At 42.6% G+C, this 26,202-nt stretch overlaps 2 protein-coding genes across 3 annotated transcripts in view; one reads left to right on the top strand and one right to left on the bottom strand.

Annotated features, from left to right (window-relative positions):
- NOS1 (nitric oxide synthase 1) overlaps window positions 1-26,202 on the top strand; it is a 99,020-nt gene that overhangs the window by 43,997 nt on the left and 28,821 nt on the right. For both annotated transcript variants that reach the window (XM_026718614.2, XM_087913261.1), the window contains exons 3-13: window positions 5,243-5,366; window positions 10,621-10,755; window positions 14,302-14,447; window positions 16,508-16,670; window positions 17,408-17,499; window positions 19,578-19,719; window positions 21,225-21,364; window positions 22,409-22,583; window positions 23,491-23,592; window positions 24,379-24,573; window positions 25,321-25,406. In XM_026718614.2, coding sequence (XP_026574399.1) covers window positions 5,243-5,366; window positions 10,621-10,755; window positions 14,302-14,447; window positions 16,508-16,670; window positions 17,408-17,499; window positions 19,578-19,719; window positions 21,225-21,364; window positions 22,409-22,583; window positions 23,491-23,592; window positions 24,379-24,573; window positions 25,321-25,406 — 1,500 coding nt within the window. The remainder of the gene's footprint in view (window positions 1-5,242; window positions 5,367-10,620; window positions 10,756-14,301; window positions 14,448-16,507; window positions 16,671-17,407; window positions 17,500-19,577; window positions 19,720-21,224; window positions 21,365-22,408; window positions 22,584-23,490; window positions 23,593-24,378; window positions 24,574-25,320; window positions 25,407-26,202) is intronic.
- The window catches only part of RFC5 (replication factor C subunit 5), a 315,947-nt gene that overhangs the window by 271,611 nt on the left and 18,134 nt on the right, over window positions 1-26,202 (bottom strand). The window lies entirely within an intron of this gene.

Raw genomic sequence — 26,202 nt, 5'->3', positions numbered from 1 at the left:
ACCATGGTGAGGGGGGGGGGCATTTTTGCCCTCCCAAAGCCCCAGAGGCTTTCCTCAAGCTGTCAGGCACCCAGCAGTTACTCCATTTAAATCTTGAGTCTCTAGCCTGATTTTCAAAGCTTCAAGATTTATTAGCAAACATGCCTGGCGCTGCCTGGGTGTAGCCAACTCTGAGACACATCATTCATTGCCACCTTTAACCCTTGTTTTCCCCCTCCCGCTGGGTGTATCATAATTCATATTCTCCAATGGGACACCTCCATAGCCAAGAGTCATCAATCATACTTTCCAGTTAGAAATTTGCGCAGCAAAAACTTCAGTCACTTGGAAACTATCTTTGAAAACATTTATGGAATGCAGTTTCAGTTTGCAAGCTGTCACACTGCTCTCCCCTCTCTTTCTTTTGGCAACTCTAAAAGATCAGAGAAATGTTTTATGAGTTGACATGAGCCTCTGTGAGGGCGAAAATGGCCTCCCCCAGACTCCGGAGGCCTTTCGGGTCCATTTTTCACCCTCCCTGAGCTTCCACGTGGGTTCTGCACTTACCTCGCATCCGAGACTCCTGGGAATGGCAGGGTGGGGTGGGCCAGCCAGTGGTGGGATTTGGCGGTTCTCCAAACCAATCATAACGTTAGCTAAGGGTTCTCTCGAATCCAGGCGAACCCATAGCAGGCCACTCCTGGTCCTAACTACTATTCAGTTACAACGGTCCTCAAGTTTGTGTCCCTAACGTTCACACTAGAAGTATTATCATTCATAACACCAGGGGTCAAAATTGATGTGGGTTGTTATTCAGCAAAATTGTGCGATGGGGTGAGAGTTGGTAGCCCTAATGTTAGAAAGATGAAATTGGCTGAAAGGGTTTTACTGGATCTGGAATTTAGAGGCCAAATAGACAAATCTACAACTTTTCAGCAAATGCAGATAGTATTTTTACTTATTTATCTATCCAATTTAGAGACCTCCCTTTTCACTCACACGGTGACTCTTGTTTCAGTTTTCATAAATCTGTTGATAGAGATCTAATGGGCCTGGCTGGAGATTAAGCTTTGGATCTGATGGACCGTTTTCTTTTTAACTGATCACTACATTAATATTTATTGTGAGTCCAACTTCACATCAGCCCTAAACTAAGATCTAAACAAAGACACCTTACTGACTTTTACATGCTTCTTTGTGTCACATGAGAAGCTTACTACATCCCTTTTACACTACGTACAGAAGAGAGAAGGTAGCCTTGGTTAACAAATATGGTTGGAATGTTTTCTCTTTCAATCCAGAGGAATGAAGTACAATTCAGAAGTAGCTCAGTTCATTGGTTCCCTGGCGTATAAGGAGGTGAAAGAGCACAAATTGGACTTGCAAGATTCTGTTATTACACCCAATATCAATTTTTTAAGAAGTTTTATGAACTTCCTATGGAGTTCATTCCCTGGTTTGGTTCTACCTAGGGAACTGACTCACCAAACAATATACAGTAGATTCACTAGGTTCGGTTGGTTATGTGAATGCAATCATTAGAGAGAATAGAAAAGACATATAATTGATAGAGATTTGCATTGCTTTGGTTTTTGTTCCAGATTACGGTTTCAGAGTATAGAGAAACAAGAATGCAGCACCTGCTTGTGACTCATTAAAGCAGCTGCATCTGTTTTCAGAACTTCACCAGGCCTAGAAACAGATGCAACTGCTTTAATGAGTTGTAACAGATGCTCTATTCGTACTCCCACACGCTCCGAAAACATTTTTTTTCAGACTGGAATCCAAAGCATTGCACAGCTTGAGTAATTTTATTGATTACGACTAGTGCCACGATGATGCTAATTTAGCATTTCTGCGTATGTTTTAATCATGTTCCAAACTGCTTACTACACTTAGATTTGACTTTGCAGCGATTCAGTAAAGTTAATCAATATTATTGTCCCCCTGTGGCACCTCTATCAAAGAAACAAGGGGTGTCACAGAAATAAGATCCGAAGCAGTCACTTCCTGATTTATTGTTCTGTTCCTTGGCCGTTCTGAATTTTTTTTAAAAATCTGATAAGTAAACCTTTTTTGTTTGTTAGCTTGATTAGAGTGGCTTTGATACAAAGTGTAGCTTCTCAGGCATGAGAAAAAACATTTCTTTCTTTTTTTTTCCTTTTTTTAAACTACTTCGACCTGTGATGTACTTATTCTTAAAAGTAGACAATGAACACCCTGGGAGAATGCAAGCCTTTGTGCCTGCATTGTAGAGTTTATTTTTGCTTGGCATGTGTGTTTGTGTGCATATGTGTGGGACTCATTAGGCGAGCACAATACTGATACCATGAAAGAGTAACTGTTCCCTTTTGTGAGAATTGTTTGATGTGCCCTTGTAAAAACACGGGAATAAATCCCGTCAAGGAGAAAGTCACTTTAATGGCAGAAGAATTAAGTATCGTTGGGCATTGAAGTGAGGGTACCTCTGCTTTTCAAGTCATCATATATCCGCTGGATTTTTTGGTTCAGTTAGCGCTCGATATTTTGTCAGCTGTGAAACAAAACGGCAAAGTAAACCGTGCTCTCTTTCTTCTCCCTTTCTTCTCGCAATTGCAAAAGATTGCAAAATTGTGAACTAGCCATAAAGCTAGGTGGGTCCTCTAAGATCCTTTAAGAAAGCATTAAAAGATAACCAAACATGGAAGACCCACTACCTCTTTAACCCAAGCCAAAGTGGGGACTAGATGGATTTTGAAGTTTGGGGAGGGGTCTGCCCAGGGAAATAACAACTCAATTTTGTTTTTTCTTGGACCACTGAAATAGGAACCTTGGTAATTTCTCTGTCCTGATTTTCTATGTGTTGCTTCCAGAATGGGGAATAATTCCTCCACTCCAAGTGATGAATAATAATTATTTTGAGGAGTTTGGTTTCCTGTTTGATTTTTTTTTAAAAAAAGATTTGTGTGCTATTACGACATTTCAATTGTCTGCTGCTGGGTTGAGTCCCTTCCCTGCATTGTATTGATGTCCCGCACATAACCTTTAGAAAAATGGGGTGGATCAGAAGGGTAAAAATTCGCTCAAAATATAGACGGTACTAGTTTAGCCTGTGGAACCAATCTGGTCAGCCTTGGAAGACATATTTTATTGGGAAGCATCCAGGCTGCCACATTCAGTGCCTGGGAATTTGGGAAGGGGGATTTCAGAGAGAGGGGAAAGATTAGACTCAACAACATTCTTTTCTCAGAGAGTCAAGGACTTGTTGCCCTGCACCTGAAGGGGAGTGACTGGAGGGATGTCTCCAGTTAGGACGAAGATTTGATTGGGCCATGATGTGATGGGCTGATGGATGCAGGGGGGTGGATCTTTGATTTGGGGGGGAGGGAAAACCTGGAACTCTCAGATTCGGGTTTTCCCAGATGTGCCAATATGACAACTGTAGTAAAATGGAACTTTGAGGAAATGCCCATCTGGTTAGTTGGGATGCAAACAATGAGACTATTTTAGCCTCCTTAAAGCCAAACGGCAGAAGAAGAAGAAGAAGAAGAAGAAGAAGGAGGAGGAGGAGGAGGAGGAGGAGGAGGAGGAGGAGGAGGAGGAGGAGGAGGAGGAGGAGGAGGAGGAGGAGGAGAAGAAGAAGAAGAAGAAAAAGAAGAAGAAGAAGAAGAAGAAGAAGAAGAAGAAGAAGAAGAAAGATCAGAAGGAAATTCTTTTTTAAAAAAAGAGAGAATTGAGAGAAATGGAGGGACAGAGAAACTCTTGAAGTTTCTGGCTTCTCTTTATTTGGGGTAGAACTCTGAGGATCCAATGTACCAACCCCATAAAAGGACTGAACCCCCAAACAGTCAACAAAGCATGGTTGGGGAATAATATGAAGTTTGCCTATTTGATTTGCAGTGGCAGTTCCGCAATATGACAGCTCTCTCATTAACATGGGTAGTCCTCACCTTATGAACACAATAGAGCCCCTACATTTCGCTTTGCTAAGCAAGGCAGTGGTTAAATGAATTTTGCTCCATTGTGCAGTCTTTCTTGCCACCCTTGTTAAGGGAATCGTTGCCGTTCTTAAGTCAGTAGCCCCGTTGTTAAGTGAATCTGGCTTCCTCGTTGCTCATCAGAAGGTCGCAAAAGGGGATCGCATGACCTTCAGGACACGGCAACCGTCATAAATACAAGACATTTGCCAAGCATCTGAATTTTGATCACATGATGCTGCCATGGTCGTTTCTTTCAGTGCCGTTCTGCAAGTTTCTTTCAGTGCTGTTGTAACTTTGAGCAGTCGTTAAACAGGCATTGTAAGTTGAGGATTGCCTGAATGTTTGGTTTGCAGTGTTCATTCTGCAGAGTAGCAGCTGTCTCATAAATATGGAAGTCGAGCAGGCTGAAAGTTAGAGGAATTCTCCTTGACGGCGGCAGAATATCTGTGTTTTTGCATAGAATTCTTCTAGTAGAACCGAGTGGTTGCGGATTCAGCCATGGACACATTGTCCTTCCTATCCTGATTTATTTAAAAAATACTTTTTTGGTCGTATTTTTTTAATGATCTAGGCAGCTGGCTGTTGCCAAGGCTCAGCTGTAGCTCTGCCGTTGTCTTTATTTGCAGGAATGCCACAAGATCCAATAAGAGTAACCCAAGTCATTTGAAGGGAGACTTGTTAGCTTTTACCAAGTAGACAAGTTTCCATTGCTGGATTTATTAATGTATTTTATTTATTTTTGTAACTGGGCTCTTCACACCTGTGTGACACCAGAGTGTTGAGTTTCTCCTTGGCAGGCTGGACTGAAACTAATTAAATAGCCCCACCAGAATCCAGGCATGGCCAGGAATCAAACGGCTTTTGATCAGAAAATGTATTGTAGAAAAGTTTGAGGCTCCGTTACGGAAGAATTCTGCCAATTGCTGAATATTCCGTGCAAGATCAGCTTATAACTATCCATCTTCTGGTTTCTTTTTCTCCACCCACCCCCCCTCCACCCCCGACTTTTTGCTCTCCACAAAGACCCAGGAACAATTATATTTTGGGCAGAAGGTAGAGTTTCTGTTTGTTCCTTTGTATCGCCCTGGACTGATTCTAACTTCTGATTGCGTGAGAACTCATGTTCAGGCAGACAGGAAAGCTTGCTTTTACTTGCAGGAGGCAGATGCAACTGGCTGTGGATGGGGGCTCTTCCTGCTCCAGGACTCAAGAATGCATGGTTAACCTCAAGAACCTGGTTTGAGCCCAATTATTACTTAACCTCGTGACTCATGGGTGCTGTTGTGTGCTTTCCCCTTCATCAGTTTCTGCGAAACGGACCGGAAGTCGCCAAGGACGTTGCCAACGCAGCTGGAGAACGTCAGTGACCAAAGGGGGGGCCCTGAAATGCGCCCCATGCCAAGCAACACGTCTTCAGGCAAGGACCAGGTAGGTGGTGACTCTCCGGCGATGATGCTCAGGTGGGGATCATGGTACAATGTCCCAGTTTACTAGGAAATCAAGCTAGCACTGTCCCTTCTGAAGCCTCAAAAAAATAAACCTCAGTTTATCCCTCCCCATGGAATTGTCAACAGCACGGTCAGCATTTGATGGATAATATGGCCAAATGTTCAAATCCCTGCACCGCATCATGGAGTGAGCTCCCATTCCTTGTCCCAGCTTCTGCCAACTTAGCAGTTCGAAAGCATGTAAAAAAATGCAAGTAGAAAAATAGGGACTTCTTTGGTGGGAAGGGAATAGTGTTCCATGCGCCTTCGGCATTTAGTCATGCCAGCCACATGACCGCGGAGATGTCTTCGGACAGTGCTGGCTCTTCGGCTTTGTCACAGAGATGAGTCTTTAAGCAGCTCATCATGTGACCATGCTCAGTTGTATGACTTGTTAAGCTAATGTAGTAGTTTTAATGTAGCAGTGAGAACAATTAATCAGTGGGACAACTTGCCTCCAGAAGTTGTGAATGCTCCAACACTGGAAGTTTGTAAGAAGAGATTGGACAACCGTTTGTTTGAAGTGGTGTAGGGTTTCCTCCAAAGTCCCTTTCAACCTTCTTGTTCTATGTTCCATATTCTGAACTAGATGTATATTCACTGTCCTGTTGCTTGCCAGCTATGTTGACCCGTTGGCCATGTTGGCCAATTCACTTGCTATTAAACCGTTTTTCTCTCTGTCAAGGACATTATTCTCATTATGCGGCTGGTCTACATACCAACCCAATAATGAGAATACATACTGGTTCCCAATTCTAGTTTCTTCCACTTCCAGCTTCCAAGGTGACCCATTTGTACACGCCCAAAGCTAGTGGCCGAAGAACAAACTTTCCCGCATGGATTAGAGAGCATTTCTTGAAAGAAAGAAAAAAAAGTAATGAAAACCACACACAAAAATCAGAAAAGCTTTTAATTGCTTCACCTTGACGTTATTTCTTTTTAAGACTGTAGGAACGACCTCAAAGGTTAAAACTCTTGCTGTTCTTGAAAACAAAGGCAGACAAACAAACAAACCACTTATGTTTTTCATAATGAGCTTTTAGAACTAGAGAGCAATTTGAAAGTTGCACATACTGTAGACCCAATATCAGGAAATTTTTTTAAAAAACCAGGATGAATCTTGTTCCTTCTGTACGGGCTCTCAATGCCTCCTAATCACAGAGTTGTTTGTTAGTGTGTATTTTAAAAAGGGGGGAGAAGGCATTCAACCACTCACTTCTCCTATCTGTATTATTAACACCGTGCCAAAGTTTGCTTCTTCGGCCACTTTCTCAAAAGGATTCTTCCCTTTGACTTCAGGTTTTCCAGCTTATTTACGAACACACGAAAACTTCTCCCTGATAGTGAGTTTAGCTAACCAGTTTGCTGCTAAGGATGTTTTACTTTCCAAATCTTTCTTTTACACTTTCCCATTTCTTAATCTAAAAAAACAAGCATCGCAGAAGGATGAAGTTTTTCTTCGGAGCAAAATGGAACTGTCAACTGGATTTTTTAATAAATGCAGCAGGGAAATGTTCTGCACTACAGAAATCATAGAATGTAAGGGAACTTGGAGATCATCTAAGCTACCCCCTCCTGCACGGTGCAAGAATAATAAATAATAATAAAATTTTCCTGTTCAAAGATCTTCCAGGACTCCATGGAAGAGAATCTACCATCCCACGAGAGAGCCTTTTCCCTTGTAAAACAACTCTGACCATTAGGGATATTTTCCTACACCCAACTAAAATTGGCTCCTTGTTTAAAACCTACTGTTCCTTGTCTTGTTTCCTGAATAATTCTACCCCATTTCTTCCATGACAGCCCTTCACATACTTGAAGGCAGTCCTCTTGTCTCTACAGCCTTCTCTCCTCCAGGCTAAAATACCTAATCCTCCAACTTCAATTTACTTTGTCTTCTTTCGGCATACTCTACTTTATCAATGTCCTTTTTAAACTGTGGAGTGAACCCTGCAGTGTGATGAAGGCAGAATAGAGAGAACAGGATCTGTGTTCAATAAATGCATATATTCCCATTGGTTTAGAATAGACTAGAATAACACAGTTGGAAGGGACCTTGGAGGTCTTCTAGTCCAACCCCCTGCCTAGGCAGGAAACCCTACACCATTTCAGACAAATTGTTATCCAATATCTTTTTTAAAACTTCCAGTGTTGGAGCATCCACAACTTCTGGAGGCAAGTTGTTCCACTGATTAATTGTTCTAACTGTCAGGAAATTTCTCCTTAGTTCTAAGTTGCTTCTCTCCTTGATTAGTTTCGACCCGTTGCTTCTTGTCCTACCTGGAGGTGCTTTGGAGAATAGTTTGACTCTCTCTTTGAATACATGGATACTTTGATACATGGATTTGAATACATGGATTAGTTTTTAAAGTGTCATAAAATATTCTTTGCTTTTAATATACAAAGAACTTCTTAATAGGCAAATAGCTTTTTAAATATTCAAATTACAATCCTGGTTCATTAGTTTCTGCAAATCTGCTCGTTTTCTTTGGCTCGTATTATCCAATCTGCACCACTTTTTGGAAATGCCCCCCACCCAGAAACCCATAGCTATGTGTTTGTGTCACCTGTGCAAGATTCCTTCAATGCATCTTAATTCTGCTTCTTGGATTTTCTTTAAAAAAAACAAAAAATTAACAAGACTTATCATGAAGTTTTAGCCAATTTAGCCCATTCTGGCTGTGCTACCTGTGCCATGTTTTCAATTCAAGACTCTAGGGAGCGCATGGAAGGAGGAACAGCGTGTTCAAAAATATATATATTTTTCTCACAGAGAGGGGAAATTCCTGTAAGTGATCACTTCTTCCCCATTGTTCCTTAAATAAATTTTCTACCTTTTGACCCCAATCTATTTTTTTTTCCTTGAGCAGCCAAAGCACTACATTGCGTGCCATGTTTCTCCTCCTGTTTGCACAGTAAAACGAACAGGATGGACCCTTGAAACCTTTCCCAGGGTTTCTGTAGTGTTCACCTTGGTAAATGCAGTTTTTAGATTATCAACATTTGTAAAAGGAGAGGAAACCTGAATCCCTACCTGAAAGTGAACAAGAAACGTTCAGAGACTCTTAAAGAAAACAAGCAGAGTTGGGGAATCAGGCAAAAATCCAGCATGGTTGTTCCTTGGCTTCACGGTCTGCTTTTAGGGAAACATTGGATTTAGGAAATTAAGATTCCTGTGTCACTCTTTTAGCTCATCTTCCTTCCCAGTATGATATTTCTCTGCTGTTTTGAACTAGGATGTCCATCATCCCAGTGGTGGGATTAAAACAAATTTTATTACCGCTTCTGTGGGCATGGCTTGGTGGGTGTGGCATAGCTTGGTGGGCGTGGTATGGCTTGGTGGGCGTGGCAGGGGAAGGATACTGCAAAATCCCCACTCCCTCCCCACCCCACTAACCTGCTTTCAAGCTCCGTTCTCCTGTGCAAGGCAACCAAAGAAGACCCGGCCGATCTGCTGGGACTCGATCAGAGGCAGAGAAGAGATGGGGGTTGACGGGGCCAGTCAGAGGTGGGGTTTTCTGGTTCTCTGAACTACTCAAAAATCCCACTACCGGTTCTCCAGAACGGGTCAGAACCTGCTGAATACCACCTCTGCATCAGCGTAGTGGTGTGGGATGATGGGAGCTGTGGCCCAAAACGTCAAGAGGGCATGATATTGGGGGAAGAAGAGATACTTCAACTGATACAAAAGAAATGTAATGGTATGTGAGAGCAACCTTGGGAGACAGGTGGAAGAGCCGCAGAATAAGCAAAGGTCAGATATGATGAGGTTGAACGCGCAGAAGGAATGGAAAACACCTCAGAAGGGATCCTCCCTAGTTTCTAGGACTGTAAAGCAAAATGAGGGGTGAAATGTACTTTCAGACTTGCAAGTTTGAGTTAATGCAAGCTTACAATAAAAACAGAGCTAGTGTGTTTCTTGCCTAAACTACCTTGGAAGGCTGACCACGACTGAGCAGCCCCGATCTGGATTGGGAAGTTAAATAGGTTTTATCTAGTCAGAACTGGAATAGATTTCTAATATTAGCTAGTAGATTTCTTGTATACCAGAAGAAAGCAAGAGTCAACTACTTCTGAACAGTTGCAAAGAAAATTATATGGATTAGTTCCTGAAATCCCCAGCTTGACATGAAGGAAATTTTACCTTTATGGGGAAAACAGTTGGGATCATGTGCAACTGTGAAGCATGCACTCTGCCTCTGATTGACAGTCCACCCCCTTGCTTTGCTCTTTGCTCTCTGCCTTTTTCAGCAGTGCTTCCACCCACACTTGCAAAGTCTTAATCTTTGTAACCTTGACAGTGACAGACACCGCAGCCCTCTAGAACAGCTAGTTTGGAAGAGCAAAGAGCTTGAGAAGAAACCCTGAATTTCCTTCCAGCATCATATTATAGCTGGGTCCCTCTGTGAGATAGAGGGGTGATTTCTAAATATGATAGCTAGTTAGAGAGAGAGAGAGAATGAGAGACAGAGAGAGAGAGAGAGAGACGGCCAGACAGACAGACAGACAGACAGGCAGGCAGGCAGAGATGTTAGACAGATAGATAGATAGATGGTAGATAGATAGATAGATAGATAGATAGATAGATAGATAGATAGATAGATAGATAGATAGATAGATAGATAGATTATAGATAGATAGAATGATAGATGGATGATAGATAGATAGATAGATAGATAGATAGATAGATAGATAGATAGACAGACAGGTGGTTGGTAGATAGATAGATAGATAGATAGATAGATAGATAGATAGATAGATAGATGACACAATTGTGCATTTATGCACACCCCTTAATAGATAGATAGATAGATAGATAGATAGATAGATAGATAGATAGATAGATAGATAGATAGACAGACAGACCGACCACAAGTTATCCAAATTCCAACACACAAGCACACACACAAACATATTAATTTACAGGAATGTTTTGGAGTTCCATGAAGATCCTTCCAGGATGGTGAGGAGCTAGTTGGTCTTTTATGAAATGGGGGTTTGGTAACTGGTTGAGACCTCCCTTTCATGAATGGATCCACCACCCGCTTCCACATTTGCACACATACCCTCAGCCCAAGGAGCTTGCCTATCTGCTCTACCTCCCCAACCCTGATATCAACCTCTTTCTGAGTAGCTGGGCTGGACCAAACTATCTCCTGTAGATCATGATTCTCTTTCTATCCTTGTTTGCTCAGGTCCCTTCTGGCCAGCAGTCGCCTACCAAAAATGTGGTGAACGGAAGCCCTTCCAAGTGCCCGCGTTTTGCCAAAGTGAAGAACTGGGAAACTGGCTCTGTGCTCAATGACACTTTGCATTTGAAGTGCTCCATGGTAAGTGAGATGCTGCTTGAGGATTCTTCCAAACGTTTAGGGTCCATTTCCAAGGGAACCTCCTTGAAACAAGCTTTTCTCAAGGGCTCTACTATCAGTGGAGTGAAGCGGCCAGTTCAAGGCAACTAGGGTTCATTCTCAAAGATTGCAACTAACTTTAGACCAGGGGTCTTCAAACTTGACAGCTTTAAGACTTGTGGGCTTCAACTCCCAGAATCCCTCTTCCAGTCACATTGGCTCAGGAATTCTGGGAGTTGAAATCCACAAGTCTTAAACTTGCCAAGTTTGCAGACTTTTTCCTTAAAGAGAAGGAAGGTTGACTGGAGAAGATAGGGGAGGTGGTCCAGGTAATCCTTGAGTTAACAACCAAATGGCACAATGGAGCCTGATAGCACAGTGCTTAGACTGCAGCACTGTAGGCAAATTCTGCCCACAGTCTGGAGTTCCAACCTTCCATCCTTCCGAGGTGGGTAAAATGAGGACCCAGATTGTTGGGGGCAAGAGGCTGACTCTGTAAACCGCTTAGAGGGGGCTGGAAAGCACTGGGAAGTGGTCTATAAGTCTAAGGGCTATTGCTATTGCTTTGCTCTTCCTTTTCCCCTTCCTTCCTTCCTTCCTTTCTTCCTTCCTTCCATCCATCCATCCATCCATCCATCCATCCATCCATCCATGGTGCACAGTGGTTAGAATGCAGTATTGTGAGCTAACTCTGCCCACTGACGGGAGTTCGACCCTGACTGGCTCAAGGCTGACTCAGCCTTCCATCCTTCCGAGGTGGGTAAAATGAGGACCCAGATTGTTGGGGGGCAAGAAGCTGACTCTGTAAACCGCTTAGAAGGCTGGAAAGCACTGTGAAGCGGTATACAAGTCTAAATGCTATTGCTAGTACTGTAGCCCAGAATTATGGTCATATGCCATTGTGGCTGTTAAGATGCCCACAAAATCCCGATTTTCCCTGTTGTGGTTGTTATTCGGATCCATCACCCATTAAATTTCCCATAATGGCACCGCTTCAAAAAAAAGCATGATGGGAAAATGGTCCGAGGAGCATCAGAAGTGAGATCAGATCTTGTCTGGAGGGCATGAGGAGCAAAAGGGTTTCAAAGCAAATGTCTACGCTGTCTATTCATTGCAAGAAGCAACGGATGGAAACTAATCAAGGAGAGAAGCAACTTAGAACTAAGGAGGAATTTCCTGAGAGTGACAACAATATAAACTAATGGGAATGACTTGCCTCCAGAAGTTGTGGATGCTCCAAGGCTGGAAGTTTTTAAGAAAAGATTGGACAAGCATTGTTCTGAAATTGTATAGGGTGTCCTGCTTGAGAGGGTTGGACTAGAAGACCTCCAAGGTCCTTTCCAACTCCATTATTAATGATGTTCTTTTCTGGATAGAGCTGCAAACGGGAACAATTATCATTCCTTGTTTGACTTCTTCCATTCCTTCTTTGATCAATTCCCTCCGTGTGTTTCGTTTCCTCCTTTCTGCATTCAAGCCTTCTTCATCAAAATGTCTGAATATTTCATTCTGGAATCGCCAAGTGACTAATTTGCACTTTGGTTCCCTACCTCCGGTTGTCGTATTTATTCTCCTGTGTGTAGATAAGCCTCTGCAGAGTGGCAATTCAATGCGAGCGTCTATACCCCCGCCATTCATATCAAGGTCCTTTCTGATGGTGCCACGTGGAAGAATGTCAGCCACAAAGAAACTCAATGCTTGATGATATGCGGCTGTTCGCAGAAAAATGCTCCTTTGCCGTTCAGTCAATGCGCCTGAGCACACATGTGCGATAGATGAGCAAAACGCCAGCAATGAAACCGGGAGCGAAAAAGAAAACACGAATAAATGAGGGAACGTAGACCTAGGGAAGATGCGATCGTCAAGGCATTATTATTATTTTGTAGCTAAGGTTGTTTTAAGATGCAAATAAGAAGGTCGCAAAGGATGGCACCATTTAAAAACCATCCATCTAGGGTGCAGCAGCTGTGAAGCGGGCAAATTCCACCCGGAGTAGATCATTAAGAAAGAAAGATACAAAAGCCACCCATCTCACGCAGCTTTCATAAAAATGTATAGCGCAGAATGCTTTTTAGAATCACATTTCTTGCTTTTCAAGAAAAAGGGACTGGGGCGAGGGAAAAGTGCAGAAAAGAAAGCCACCACCGGAAGAAAAGTTACAAAAGGAGCATTGATTTCCACATTCCAATTTTAAGAAGGAAAAAATCAAATAGGGGAAAGAGCAGAATAGAAATTTTGATATATTTTTCCCTCCCTCTCTCTTTCATAATATCCGTGCGAGAGAGACTGTTTTCTTGCAGTGTGATTCTTGCAGATACAGGTGGTTTATATTTCGTAGGCAGCCAAAGAGATGTGTTAAACTCTAAGAGCATGAAGATTTTGCCTCTGAGAGGCTTCTCTGATTATTATTACTTTTTTTAAATGAAACTCATCAAAGTATAAAATCCAAAGGAAAAAATAGTGGGAAAGGAGGAAAGAAAAAGGTTTAGGGAAAAGGAGAAAAAACGAAAACCTCTGTTGACTCTTTTTAGTGCAGTAGAATAACGTAACGATATCACAGCTCAACTTTTTACTTTTATGCTCTTAATATATACTAGCTATTTCTAACAACAAACCTGTGCAATCAGCAAAACCCAAAGTCAACATTTCATTTTTTTCCCCCACCATCTCAAGCACAAAGTCAAGAGGCGGTTTCCAAGGAGAAACAAAGTTGGATGTGTTCTTTCTGTTGATTAAAGCGGTTCATTTTAGCCACCTCGGCTAGTTCCTTCTTAGAAGCATCTCATCACCGTCATCTTCATCACCATCACCACCATCATCATCATCGCACAAAATCCAGAAGTGGTTTCCAAGGAGAAGCAAAGCTGTTCTTTCCTTTTCATTCTTTTAATTTAGCCAAACGGTTCATTTAGCCATCAATGCTCCTGTTTTTATAAACCCAGAAACAACATGACTCGTTGCAGAATCCAGTCGGGTTCAGTCACCAGGACCAGAGATTCGAACTCCATCCTCAGGGAGCTTCTCTCTCTCCCCAGAATGCGATTCAGAGCATGTCTCTGCCCCTCAGGGTCCCACGGCAGTGAGAACGGCGGCATATAAATTTAATTAATAAATAAACATTTGTCTCTGTACTTGTTCCGTCCCTGGAGCCAGTGGTGCGATTCAACTGGGGTAACAACCTGCTCGGTGAGCTTCGTGTGTGTGTGCTCAACATTTTAAAAAGCCCATTCTAAACTCAATTGCTTACCTTCTGCTCCATCCCTAGTGAGTAAAATAGCTGATGCGTGGCAAACCGCGCGAATCAGCTGCGCTAAAAAAAAAAAAAACAGGAAATAAAGCACAGGAAAGTGCAAGAGTGGATGGACGGGGCCAGAATTACCAATTTGCACACGAACTGGTCCAAACTGGTAGAATCCCACCCCTGCCTGGAGCATCTGCTGCACATCCACTTGTATTCTTTGATCTCCTTCAACGGGTGAATGGAATCCTGACCAGGTGCCTTTCCACTTCTTACCTCTCCCTTTTCAGGTAACCCCTTGCAGTGAACAGATCTGTATGGGCTCCATCATGATGCCTTCTCAGCATGTCCGTAAACCGGAAGAAGTCCGGACGAAGGATCAGCTCCTCCTCCTTGCCAAAGAATTCATTGACCAGTACTACTCCTCCATCAAGAGGTAAGTTGAGGGCCTCTGCAAATCCTGGGGCAGAGAATTTTGCCCCAGGAACTGTCATGATTTCTGCAAGGTATTTGACCATGGGCAATCCTGCACCAACTTGTCCCATTCGCTACGGGTGGCTACTTACAAATGAAGGATGGGTCTTTAAAATAGATGGCAGGTAGGATATTCCTGGTTAATTATATCAGTCTGGCATGAATCTGCCCTTAATTTGTTAAAATATTATCTCTTCTCTGCAGAACACATTTGGGTAGGACAGAGGTCTCCAAATTTAGCAACTTTAAGACCTGTGGACTTCACCTCCCAGAATTCCCCAGGCAGCCATGCTGGGTGGTGAATTCTGGGAATTAAAGCCCACAAGATTTAAAGTTACCAAGTTTGGAGAGCCCTAGGTCGGGATAACTTTCTGGAGAAGGAATGAGGATTTAGCTCCATAAATAAGGAGTTGAATGTTGTCTGAAAAACTGGAGATAAAGTACTTCATTATTCTTGATGCTTCGAATGGATTTCTCATTGTGCTTGTTATGATTCATTTGGCAAATATTGCTTTTAGTTCTTTTTGTATTTATTTTCAACCAACGAATTGCTCTTACATTAAAAGAGGCTAAAGAATTGTTGATAAAAGCCTTGAGATGAACTGAAATATTACGGCATGTTCCTTCAGTGTTCTGAGCCCCTCCCGGTAAGCCATTAGTAAAGCAAATTTGTTTGACCTAAAGCACCACTTAGAAAAGAAGCATCTCTGGACATTCAGAATCTTCTCTCCCCATGTTAATGAGTGTTTAGAAGGTGTTTTGAAGGTAGCCAGAGTTAGATGAAACCAAGAAGCTAAAATTTCCAAGAGAATTTCCAATAGAATCCTCTACTCGTTGCAGAATACCTTATGCCACCAGACTTGAAATTCTAGACCTAGAAAACCTAGAACTATACCGCCTTCAGTCCGATCTAAATATAGTATATCAAATTATTAATTGCAATGTCCTACCTATCAATGAATACTTCAGCTTCAACCATAACAATACAAGAGCACACAACAGATACAAACTCAAGGTAAACCGCACCAAACTTGATTGCAGGAAATACGACTTCAGAAACAGAGTGGGCAGTGTGTGGAATACTCTACCTGACTCTGTGGTTTCTTCCCCAAACCCCAAAAACTTTCACCTTAAACTGTCTACTATTGACCTCACCTCTTTCCTGAAGAGGTCTCTAAGGGGCGTGCATAAGCGCACCAAGGTGCCCACCATCCCTGTCCTATTGATTCTTTTAATTTTTCTTATATGTATCCATTTCATGTATTCATAACTATGTTTATACTTATACCTGTTATCTTGTAATAGCTTGACAAAATAAATAAATAAAATTATCTATTATTGCGTGAAGGGATAGCACTGTTTTGTACTGGGGAGATCACACTTGGAATACTGCATCCCTTTCTGGTCACCATGATACCAAAAAGATGTTGAGACTCCAGAAAGAGTGCAGAGAGCAGCAACAAAGATGATTAGGGGACTGGAGGCTAAAACATATGACGAATGATTACGGGAATTGGGAACATCTTGTCTAATAAAGAGAAGGACTAGAAATGACACGATAGATGTCTTCCAGTACTTGAGGTGCTGTCCCAGAGAATAGGGGGTCGATCTATTCTCCAAAGCACCTGAGGGCAGGACAAGAATGACCAGAAGGAAACCTATCAAAGAGAAATCCAGGCTAGAATTAAGGAAAAAACTTCTTGATGTTGAGAAGTTGTGGGGGTTCCATCACTGGAGTTTTTTTAAGAAGACACTGGACAGCCATTTGTCTAAAATGGCATAACATCTCCTGCTTGAGTAGAGGGATGGACTAGAAGACCTCCGAAGTCCCTTCCAACTCTATTCTTCTGATTCTGAATCTCCTTGTGCTAATTGTGATTATGATAATTGCCAGCTTTGCCTGTTCTCCTTTGGAGAAAAAAAGGTTTTGCTTGGAGCAGGACTGCCCTGTGCTAGTCCACTGTGCCCACCACGATGGCATGAATGATGTCTCACCTCTTTGTTTTATCTCTGGCCCGACAGGTCTGGCTCGAAAGCTCACATGGAAAGGCTGGTGGAAGTCACCAAAGAGATAGAAACGACGGACACTTACCAATTGCGTGATACGGAGCTGATCTATGGAGCTAAGCACGCATGGCGCAACGCCTCTCGTTGCGTGGGGAGAATCCAGTGGTCCAAGCTGCAGGTGAGGAATTCATGGGCGTGGCCAGCTAACGTGCTTATGTACTTCAGCAAGTACAGATTATTCTGAGCAGGTATGAGGATTCTTGGCAAAGTGGCACGCAGTTAAGAAGTCTGCAAGGAGGCCGAAGGCTCCAGTCAAACTCTCCCAGAAGATTTGAGGGGGATTTGATTAAAAAAAAAACCCGTCCAAATATTTTTAAGTTCAGGATTTTTGCAAGCAGCTACGCCTGCCTCGTACGTTTCTTTTCATTAAACTGAAAGGAAGAGAAATCTTCCTGAATTGGAGGCATGTCGGAGTGGCAAACATCTTTTCAGCGCAAATGTTTAATCCCCAATAAAGTGCTTTCGGGAGATTTACATGCGAAAATCGAGCTTCTCTCTCCCTACCTGAATAACTGAACTCATTTTAAGCCTGCTTAAGGGTTTATTAGGGTTTTACTTTCTGAGCCAGCTCCAGATATAAAGTGGAAGCACTGTCAATTTTTTTCCTTCTTTTACACAGTTTTTCTAATTGGCCCTTCAGGATCTTAAAACCTTTTGAGTCTAACCCTGCCTTCCGTATCTGGAGAAATTAAATCTTTCTGCTAGTAGACATGACAGCCATTCAGATTTCAAACGTACGATTTAACGCATACATTTACACACTATCTTTGTGTCTTCAAGAGCCAACCCGGGCCTTCATTGTCTTTGTTGTTCCTTAGATTGCAATTCCAACTCTTCTGTTTGAATTCTTTCCAGGTTTTTGATGCCCGGGACTGTACCACAGCTCATGGCATGTTCAACTACATTTGCAACCACATCAAATATGCCACGAACAAGGGGAACCTCAGGTATGTGTGCCTGTGTGAGTGTGTGTGTATGTTTGCATATGTGTGTGTGTGTGTGTGTGTGTTCAGGCGCAAATGGCATGATGGCACTGGACCAAGGCCTGTTTTGTTATCTTACCTGAGCTGGGAAGCTCAACAGAAAACGGAGCAAGTTAAAATCTTCCATCGCCAGTTTAGTCTAGTGGTTAAGGCACTAGGCTAGTAAGCAGGAGAGCATGAGTTCAAGTCCCACCTTAGCCATAATAGCTGGCTGGGTGACTTTGAGCCAATCACCAGGAGACAGTGAATTGTAGTCCCACCCTAGGCATGAAAGCTGGTTGGGCCTGTCTGTCCATCTGTCTGTCTGTCCATCCAGGGTTGTTGTTGTGGGGAAACTAGGAGGAAGAAAGTGGGGTAGACATGGTTGCCACCTTAAGTTACTTGTAAAAATAATCAAGGCGTGATGCAAACAAATAAAATAAAAAACAAAATGAAAATCCAACCATTCTAATCTAAAAAGGAAGGGATTTTCCACTCGAATTGACAGTGTACAAAGGATCCCAGAGGAACTGCAGAACAAGAGGTAGTAACCTTACAGAGACCCATGGCTGCTGGTGGCTTTCATATCCCCTTCTTTACCTCCCTCTCCCAACGCGTCTCCAGCAGAGTTGTTGAATTGCTGTAATTGCTGTAAATTGGAAACCAGGCTTCCTTTAATTTCAAGGTGGAAAAAAACCAAGAAAAATAGTACGGTAAGAGCTAAAATGAGCTTAACACTATTTGCAAAGAAAAACGAAAACAAAAGAACTCCACATTCAAGCAAACCAAGACGTTCCAGGGATACAGCTCCAATTTGTTTTTCAGGACCAAACGAGATTGTCTAAAAGAGAGGTGTCCAATCTTGGTAACTTGAAGACCTGTGGACTTCCAACCCTTAAAATTCCCCAGCCAGCCATGCTTCAATTCTAGAAGTTGAAGTACGCAGGTCTTCAAGTTGCCAAGGTTGGACACGCCTGGTCTTAAAACCTTGACATCCTCCATCGCAGAAACATAGATAACCTTTCAATATCTACGGCATTTGCCCAAATACTCAGAGGTAGCAAATGTTTAGCCCGGTTGAGTTTTGTGTGTCTGTAGTGTATCTCATATCTACTTGCATACATAACCAAAATATTATGAAAAGTGGATTACCCATGGATAAGCCTTTTGTGAACATTAAAACATACAAACAATTTGAAGGTCAGCTTCTCTGTGGTGGGTGCATTTTTTAAATATTTTGCTTAAACATTTAAGGGTCTTCTTATCTGCAGATGTAGGGAAAATTCCACAGAGATGTTTGCAGCCTCTGAGTGCAACTTTATAAAGCAAAAGCCTTAAAACCCCTCACATCCCGGACATAAACTGTTTCAACTCCTACCCTCAAAACAACACTATAGAGCACTGCACACCGGAACAACTAGACACAAGGACAGTTTTCCCCTGAATGCCATCACTCTGCTAAACAAATAATTCCCTCAACGCTGTCTAACTATTTAAAAAGTGTGCACTACTATTATTAGTAATCTTCTCATCAGTCCTTATCACCCATCCCCTCCCACCTGTGACTGTATGACTGTGATTTTGTCGCTTGTATCCTTACGATTTATATTGACTGTTTCCTAGTATGATTTGATTCCTTATTGTACCCTATGACTATTATTAAGCGTTGTACCTGATGATTCTTGATGAATGTATCTTTTCTTTTATGTACACTGAGAGCATTTGCACCAAGACAAATTCCTTGTGCGTCCAATCACACTTGGCCAATAAAAGAATTCATTCATTCATTCATTAAGTAACTCCACCAAACAGACATGTGAGAATCCATCCTATATGGAACTCTCCGTGGTCCTGACAATGTGGTGTTGTCCCTGCGCCCAGCTGAAAGTTTTTGGCTGGCATCCTTGACATTCTCAGTCCGGTCAGGCCATGAAGGACATTAAGAAAAACAGACTTCAATTTCCTTATGATTGTGGATCACCTGGCTAAGCCCTATCCACAGAGTCACTTTCCTTCCATCAGGAATGTTAAAACTCTACCCGCTTTTTCTCATGTCCTCCCAGGTCTGCCATCACCATCTTCCCCCAGAGGACTGATGGCAAACATGATTTCCGAGTGTGGAACTCCCAGCTCATCCGTTATGCTGGCTATAAGCAACCGGACGGCAGCATCTTGGGTGACCCAGCCAATGTGGAGCTGACTGAGGTTTGTGCATGACATGGAGGGACGTACAGAATCCTAATAAGCGTACCTGTGGTGGAAAAATCCATTACATTATTGTAATGGTCTGTGAGAATGATCTTAGGAGACAGGAAGGAGGGGCTGCACACTCAACATTGGTATATAAAGCATGTCTCAGATCACAGATAAGAAAAAGGGATTTGTTTCAGAAGGGAGAGGAGGAGGAGGAGGAGGAGGAGGAGGAGGAGGAGGAGGAGGAGGAGGAGGAGGAGGAGGAGGAGGAGGAGGAAGAGGAGGAGTTAGAGGAGGAGGAAAAGGAGGAGGAGGAAGAGGGAGGAGGAGGAGAAAGAGAAGGAGGAGGAGGAGGAGGAGGAGGAGGAGGAGGAGGAGGAGGAGGAGGAGGAGGAGGAAAATGTACTCATAGTTGTGAACTAATAATTAGAACTCATAGTTGTGCTTCTCATCTGGAGTACCCCGAAGGGCTAAAAAAAAAAATGACTGCATGTGTTTTTTAAAAACACTTCTGAATCCAAGTCTGCTTAATTGTAATCTTTTTGTTTTGATCGTTGCCAGCATCTTATCAACTCGATTTTGCAACCACTGTGTGTGGCTTTTTTAATGGCTGCTTGACACCAATTAACACGATCTTCATGTTTATTCCAGAGCTTCTTTTAGCAACTGAACACTTCATAAATGATGAGCATTTGAAGCTTATTCAGGGGAAACCGTGCAAAATTTGAACAGAAGTGCCCCGTGACAACCAACAGGGCTCACTACTGAACATTAAATAGAATATAATTTGGTGCATGTGAATCCTGGTTGGTTGGTTTTTCTACTGATTTAGATTCTGCCAAGCCACGTGAAAATAAAATTGGACTCTCTGCGGCAAATTGATTGTAGAGTCTTGGTAGTAGTTATGAAAAACTTGGTAATAGTTATGAAAAAGGCCAGTTTGATCTAGTGTGTATAACACCAAGCTAGCAACATAGAGACCATGAGTTCAGGTTCCACCATCCCCAACATCCCAGATGCAAAGAAAGTGCCACTTTAAGGTCATTCTGCAGATCAACACAGATGTTGGTAGACTTCACGTTTTGCATCTATGCCTTGTTGCATGGCTATCCACCATCCTACCAGTCAATGACTACTTCAGCTTCAACCGCAACAATACAAGAGCACACAACAGATACAAACTCAATGTAAACTGCTCCAAACTCGATTGCAGAAAGTACAACTTCAGCAACAGAATGGTCAATGCCTGGAATGCACTACCTGACTCTGTTGTTACATCCTCTAACCTCCACTCCTTTAACCTCAAACTATCCACTATTGACCTCACCCCATTCCTAAGAGGTCTGTAAGGGACATGCATAAGTGCACCATCGTGCCTATTGTCCCCATTTATTTGTACCTATTTCCTGTATTCTTACTCATGTTTATACTTACACCTATTATCTTGTAAGTGATTGACAAATCAAATCAAATAAATAAAATAAGATAAGCCTACATTTTTTTTCCTTTGGGTGCAGATTTGCATACAGCAAGGGTGGAAAGCCCCCTATGGCCGATTCGACGTCCTACCACTCCTTCTCCAGGCCAATGGGAATGATCCTGAGCTTTTTGAGATCCCATCTGAGTTAGTGTTGGAAGTCCCCATTAGACATCCCAAGTAAGTCCAAATGCCTGTGTTCTTGGCTCCCGTTAAGTTGACATCAAGCGGTGGTAAGTTCCCAAACTTAATTATATTGTGGGACATTCAAGATAGAGCTCCGTTGACCTGTCTTTTCGCATGTGTCGAAAACACTTCTCATTTCGCCCTGTCAGTTCTTACCCAACTTAAAGGTGGTTCCTTTACTCTCTGGCTTTTTATTGTGCGTTGTAGTTTAGTTATGTGTAGGGATGTGGTGGCTCAGTGGCTAAGATGCTGAGCTTGTCAATCAGAAAGGTTGGCAGTTCAGCGGTTCAAAATCCTAGTGCTGCGTAACGGAGCGAACTCTCATTACTTGTCCCAGCTTCTGCCAACCTAGCAGTTCGAAAGCACATTTAAAAAATGCAAGTAGAAAAATAGGGACCCCTTTGGTGGGAAAGGAACAGCATTCCGTGCACCTTCGGCATTTAGTCCTGCCGGTCACATGACCATGGAGACGTCTTCTGACAGCGCTGGCTCTTCAGCTTTGTAACGGAGATGAGCACCCTAGAGCTGGAAATGACTAGCACATATATGCGAGGGGAATCTTTACCTTTACCTTAGGATGATGTACTTTATAGATCAATCTATGGAATTTGCTGTGAGCCTCAAAACATGATGGACTGATAATTGATTGATAGCAATGGCAATAGCACTTTGACTTATAGACAGCTTCACAGTGCTTTTACAGCCCCCTCTAAGCAGTTTGCAGAGTCAGCATATTGCCCCCAAGAATCTGGGTCCTCATTTTACCCACCTCGAAAGGATGGAAGGCTGAGTCGACCTTGAGCCAGTCAGAATTGAACTGTTGGCAGTGGGCAGTGAATTAGCCTGCAATACTGCATTCTAACCACTGCGCCACCACAGTTCTTTGATTGACACATTGATTGCTAAATGATCTCCAGAACTAGACAATGTTCTTCAGAATTGAACCAGACGTTCTTCAAGTAGAGTAAGCTTTTGTAGCTTTTGTAGCGGACGTTGTCCTAGTTGTTCCTGCTTTTTATTTTTATTTTCCTTTAACAGATTCGAGTGGTTTAAAGACCTTGAGCTTCAATGGTATGGCTTACCAGCTGTTTCTAACATGCTGCTGGAGGTTGGAGGGTTGGAGTTCTCTGCATGCCCCTTCAGCGGCTGGTACATGGGGACCGAAATCGGAGTCCGGGATTACTGTGACAGCTCTCGTTACAACATCCTAGAGGTAGCCCTTTTCTCTCAAATCATGCTTCTGGATCTTTGAAACCCTTCAAGGAGGTCGCAAGAGTAGAAAGACTAGTGATGGCCTCTAATGGTGTGTGAGAAAGGCCTTGGGACGTGGAAGGGATGGATCAGATACGAGAGGGAGTAGCCTTCAACTGCATAATAGGCAGAGAAAGAAACTCAGAAAGGAGCTTCCCTAACACTATAAAAGAGACAGAAAAAAATTGCAAGGTTGATTTTAGTCTTCCTAGGTAGACCAGACAGAAAATGCAACCAGGTGAGATAATTCCACTTTATCATGAGACTATATTTACAGGATCTTGCAAGTCTGATTTCTTTCTTTCTTTCTTTCTTTCTTTCTTTCTTTCTTTCTTTCTTTCTTTCTTTCTTTCTTTCTTTCTTTCTTTCTTTCTTTCTTTCTTATTTTCTGCCTTCCTTCCTTTCATTTCTATAACTGTTCATCTCAGTAAATGATTCTGATAGTTTTAGATATTCAAAAAGCAACAGGAACAACATTTGCTGCAGCGGATAAACAAAGCTACCTCTAGTTCCACCTTAGATGTAAATTTAGGAATGATGAAGTTAGATAACTAAATTTTGGACGTCCAGATTCTTTGAAGAAAGTAGTAAGCAAATACAGATACAAAAATGGCTTTGTTGTTGTTGTGGCTGTTAAAAATGATTTTCTAACAATCTAGCTGAAATCAGATTGAGGAGGAGAATATTGCTTAATAATATCTATAACCAAAACCAAAACCACAATCGGTAGTTCTTTTTTGTCTCTTTCAAAACTTACTGCATTGATAAGGCTGCCCTTTTTTCTAGCCACCTTACTAAAAATTTCTCACCCAGCCCAAGTGTCATTTCACATCTAATTGTGATGAACCTGTGCTGTTTGTGCATTGCAGGAAGTGGCTAAAAAGATGAATTTAGACATGCGGAAAACTTCGTCTCTCTGGAAGGATCAAGCACTAGTGGAAATCAACATTGCAGTCCTGTACAGTTTTCAGGTACCAGCAGATAATTTCATAAAACAGTAGCCATTTGTTAGAAATACATAAACTTCGGAATCCTATAAAGGTAATCCCCATTTACTGGCCATAATTGAGATGGGCAACCTGGTCGCTAAGTGAAACTACAGCTATGTTGTGGCCTGAGGGCTGCCAGCCACTCCAGCAGCCGAATCAGAGGAGAAGGCGTGGGAGTCAGAGTCAACATCAGGGCAACCTGAGAGCTCTGAGGGGGAAGAAGAGGGAATGGAGCGTGCAGAAAGAGAGAGAGAGAGGGAGGGAGGGAGAGAGAGAGAGAGAGAGAGAGAGAAGTGGAGCCTGGGCTGGCCATCAGCCCTCAGATGGAGAATCAACTGCCCCCAGGTCTGGAGGTGGCTGATGAGGAAGAGGAACAGCTGGGTCCAGTGCCTGACGTGTGGATGCCCAGAAGGCAGAGGAGAGGAGAGCAGTAGAAATCTATGGGACGGACCTTGGGACGGAAGAGCCACTTCCATTCCAATAACCAACACCTTGAATTCTCCCAAAGGTGCTTTTTCAAAAGGCAACTGGACTTTGGTGTTTGATGGGGGGTTTTTGGAAGACATTTTGCTTCTCGTCCAAGAAGCTTCTTCAATTCTTCTTCAGTCCAGTCACCTTTTGAAAAAGCACTTTTGGGGCAACCACATATCCGGATAACTGAGACTCTCCATAAACACCTTGAATTGAACTCGGAAGTTTGTTTCCTGCATTTGGTAAATGTAGTTTTGTGACCTCCTGCCACTTATAGAATCCTCCTTCTCTCTACAGAGTGACAAGGTGACAATTGTGGATCATCACTCGGCCACCGAGTCCTTCATCAAACACATGGAGAATGAATACCGTTGCCGGGGAGGTTGTCCGGCTGACTGGGTATGGATTGTCCCACCCATGTCTGGAAGCATCACCCCTGTCTTCCACCAGGAAATGCTCAACTACAGGCTTACACCATCCTTTGAGTATCAGGTACCGTTTCCTCACCTGCCGGTTCAGTTCAGAATACTGAGGTTACACAAATTTTGAGCCACTTAAGACTACACTTGGGGGCAAGAGAGAACAAAGCACCATTAGAAAGCCAGTTTGGTCTGGAGGTTAAGGCACCAGGCTAGAAAGCAGGAGACTATGAGTTCAAGTCCTGCCTTAGCCACGAAAGCCATCTGGGTGACTTTGAGCCAATAACCAGAAGGTTGGGAGTTCTAGTCCTGCCTTAGCCATGAAAGCCAGCTGGGTGGCTTTGGGCCAGTCCCTCTCTCTCAGCTCAACTCACGTCACAGGGTTGTTGTGGGGAAAATATGAGTTGTGTTGGATATGTTTGCCACCTTGAACTTCTTGTAAAAACAGTTAAATGCTAGATACAAATCAGTAACTAAAAAAACAATTATTATATACAGTTAACAGAATGAAATAGTTGCCTGGTTAGGACTCCTGGTGGCTTATATGTTAATACAAAACCATTCCTTTTGCGTATGGTTAGAATTTAATTAGTTCATGATTCAGCCTATTGGGTGACCCTAGACTCATCCTACTGATTCTACTTAATTCAAGAGGGCCAGATTAATTCTGGTGTAGTGACACACATATGATTTAGAATTCAACTCCTGAACAATACGCCAGAAAAGCTATTGAAGCTACGTTTGGACATGGTAAATTCTTGACTTCATCCTCAGACTCAGTTCTTCTCTTTTAACTGGGATTCTTTCTCTCTCCTCCCAGCCTGACCCTTGGAACACACACATCTGGAAAGGGGTCAATGGCACCCCCACCAAGAAGAGAGCAATTGGCTTTAAAAAATTAGCTAAGTAAGTATGACGTTGCACCGTTACATTTCCCTGTGTGTAACATAGTTTTAGACATGCCGTTAAAACTTTCAGCAGCCTACTAGCCTTGCACATCTCACGGATGACACCCAAACCCTGAAAATCCTGGCTGAGTATCTTCAGTTTAACCTGACAAAGAGGAGGAAATGTAACCAGAAAAGGCTGTGCAAAGATTGGACTTGAAGCTCAAATATTGAATTTATCCCTTCGAGTGATTCAATGCATCGAACTGAGCAACTCCCAAACCAGTGTGGTAATTCGATTCCTCTGTGCGATATTTTCTCTCTCTCTGAATCACCTCAATGGTTCAGCTTGATTTCATTCATTGAATTAATGGTTTGAATAAGCTCAGAAATCTGATCTGGATTTTGTGGGATTCACAAACTGTAATCTGATTTGTAGATAACAATGAACAGAACGGCTTTTAATTGATTTAGCTTAAATTGAATTGAACTGTCATTCAACAGCCCTGTCTACTTTTCAGTCCTGATTCCATCTCCTTTCAGCCTTGTTACTGCGACATGATGCTGAGGTCAAAAAATGATTTGAACTTTGGCCCTATCATTTCCGTTGTTCTTCTTTGCTCCAATTTTTGGGTCTCAACATCTTTTTTGTATCATAGTGACAAGAACCAGAGCTGCTACTTTATGCTTGCTGGGTTCTGCTGCTATGCAGTGACAGACTGCCATGAACTATGGGGAGGGGGGATGAAGGGAGGAATGTTTGGGAAATAGAAAGTAGAAATGGTATTTTCTTGAGATGCTGCTTCAAGGTCGCC

This window comes from Pseudonaja textilis, chromosome 15, assembly GCF_049901715.1.
Source record: "Pseudonaja textilis isolate UNSWEBS1 chromosome 15, rPseTex1.2, whole genome shotgun sequence".
Taxonomy (NCBI): Eukaryota; Metazoa; Chordata; class Lepidosauria; order Squamata; family Elapidae; genus Pseudonaja; species Pseudonaja textilis.
Note: the sequence above shows the minus strand (reverse complement) of the source record. Positions and strands in the feature narration are given on the sequence as shown.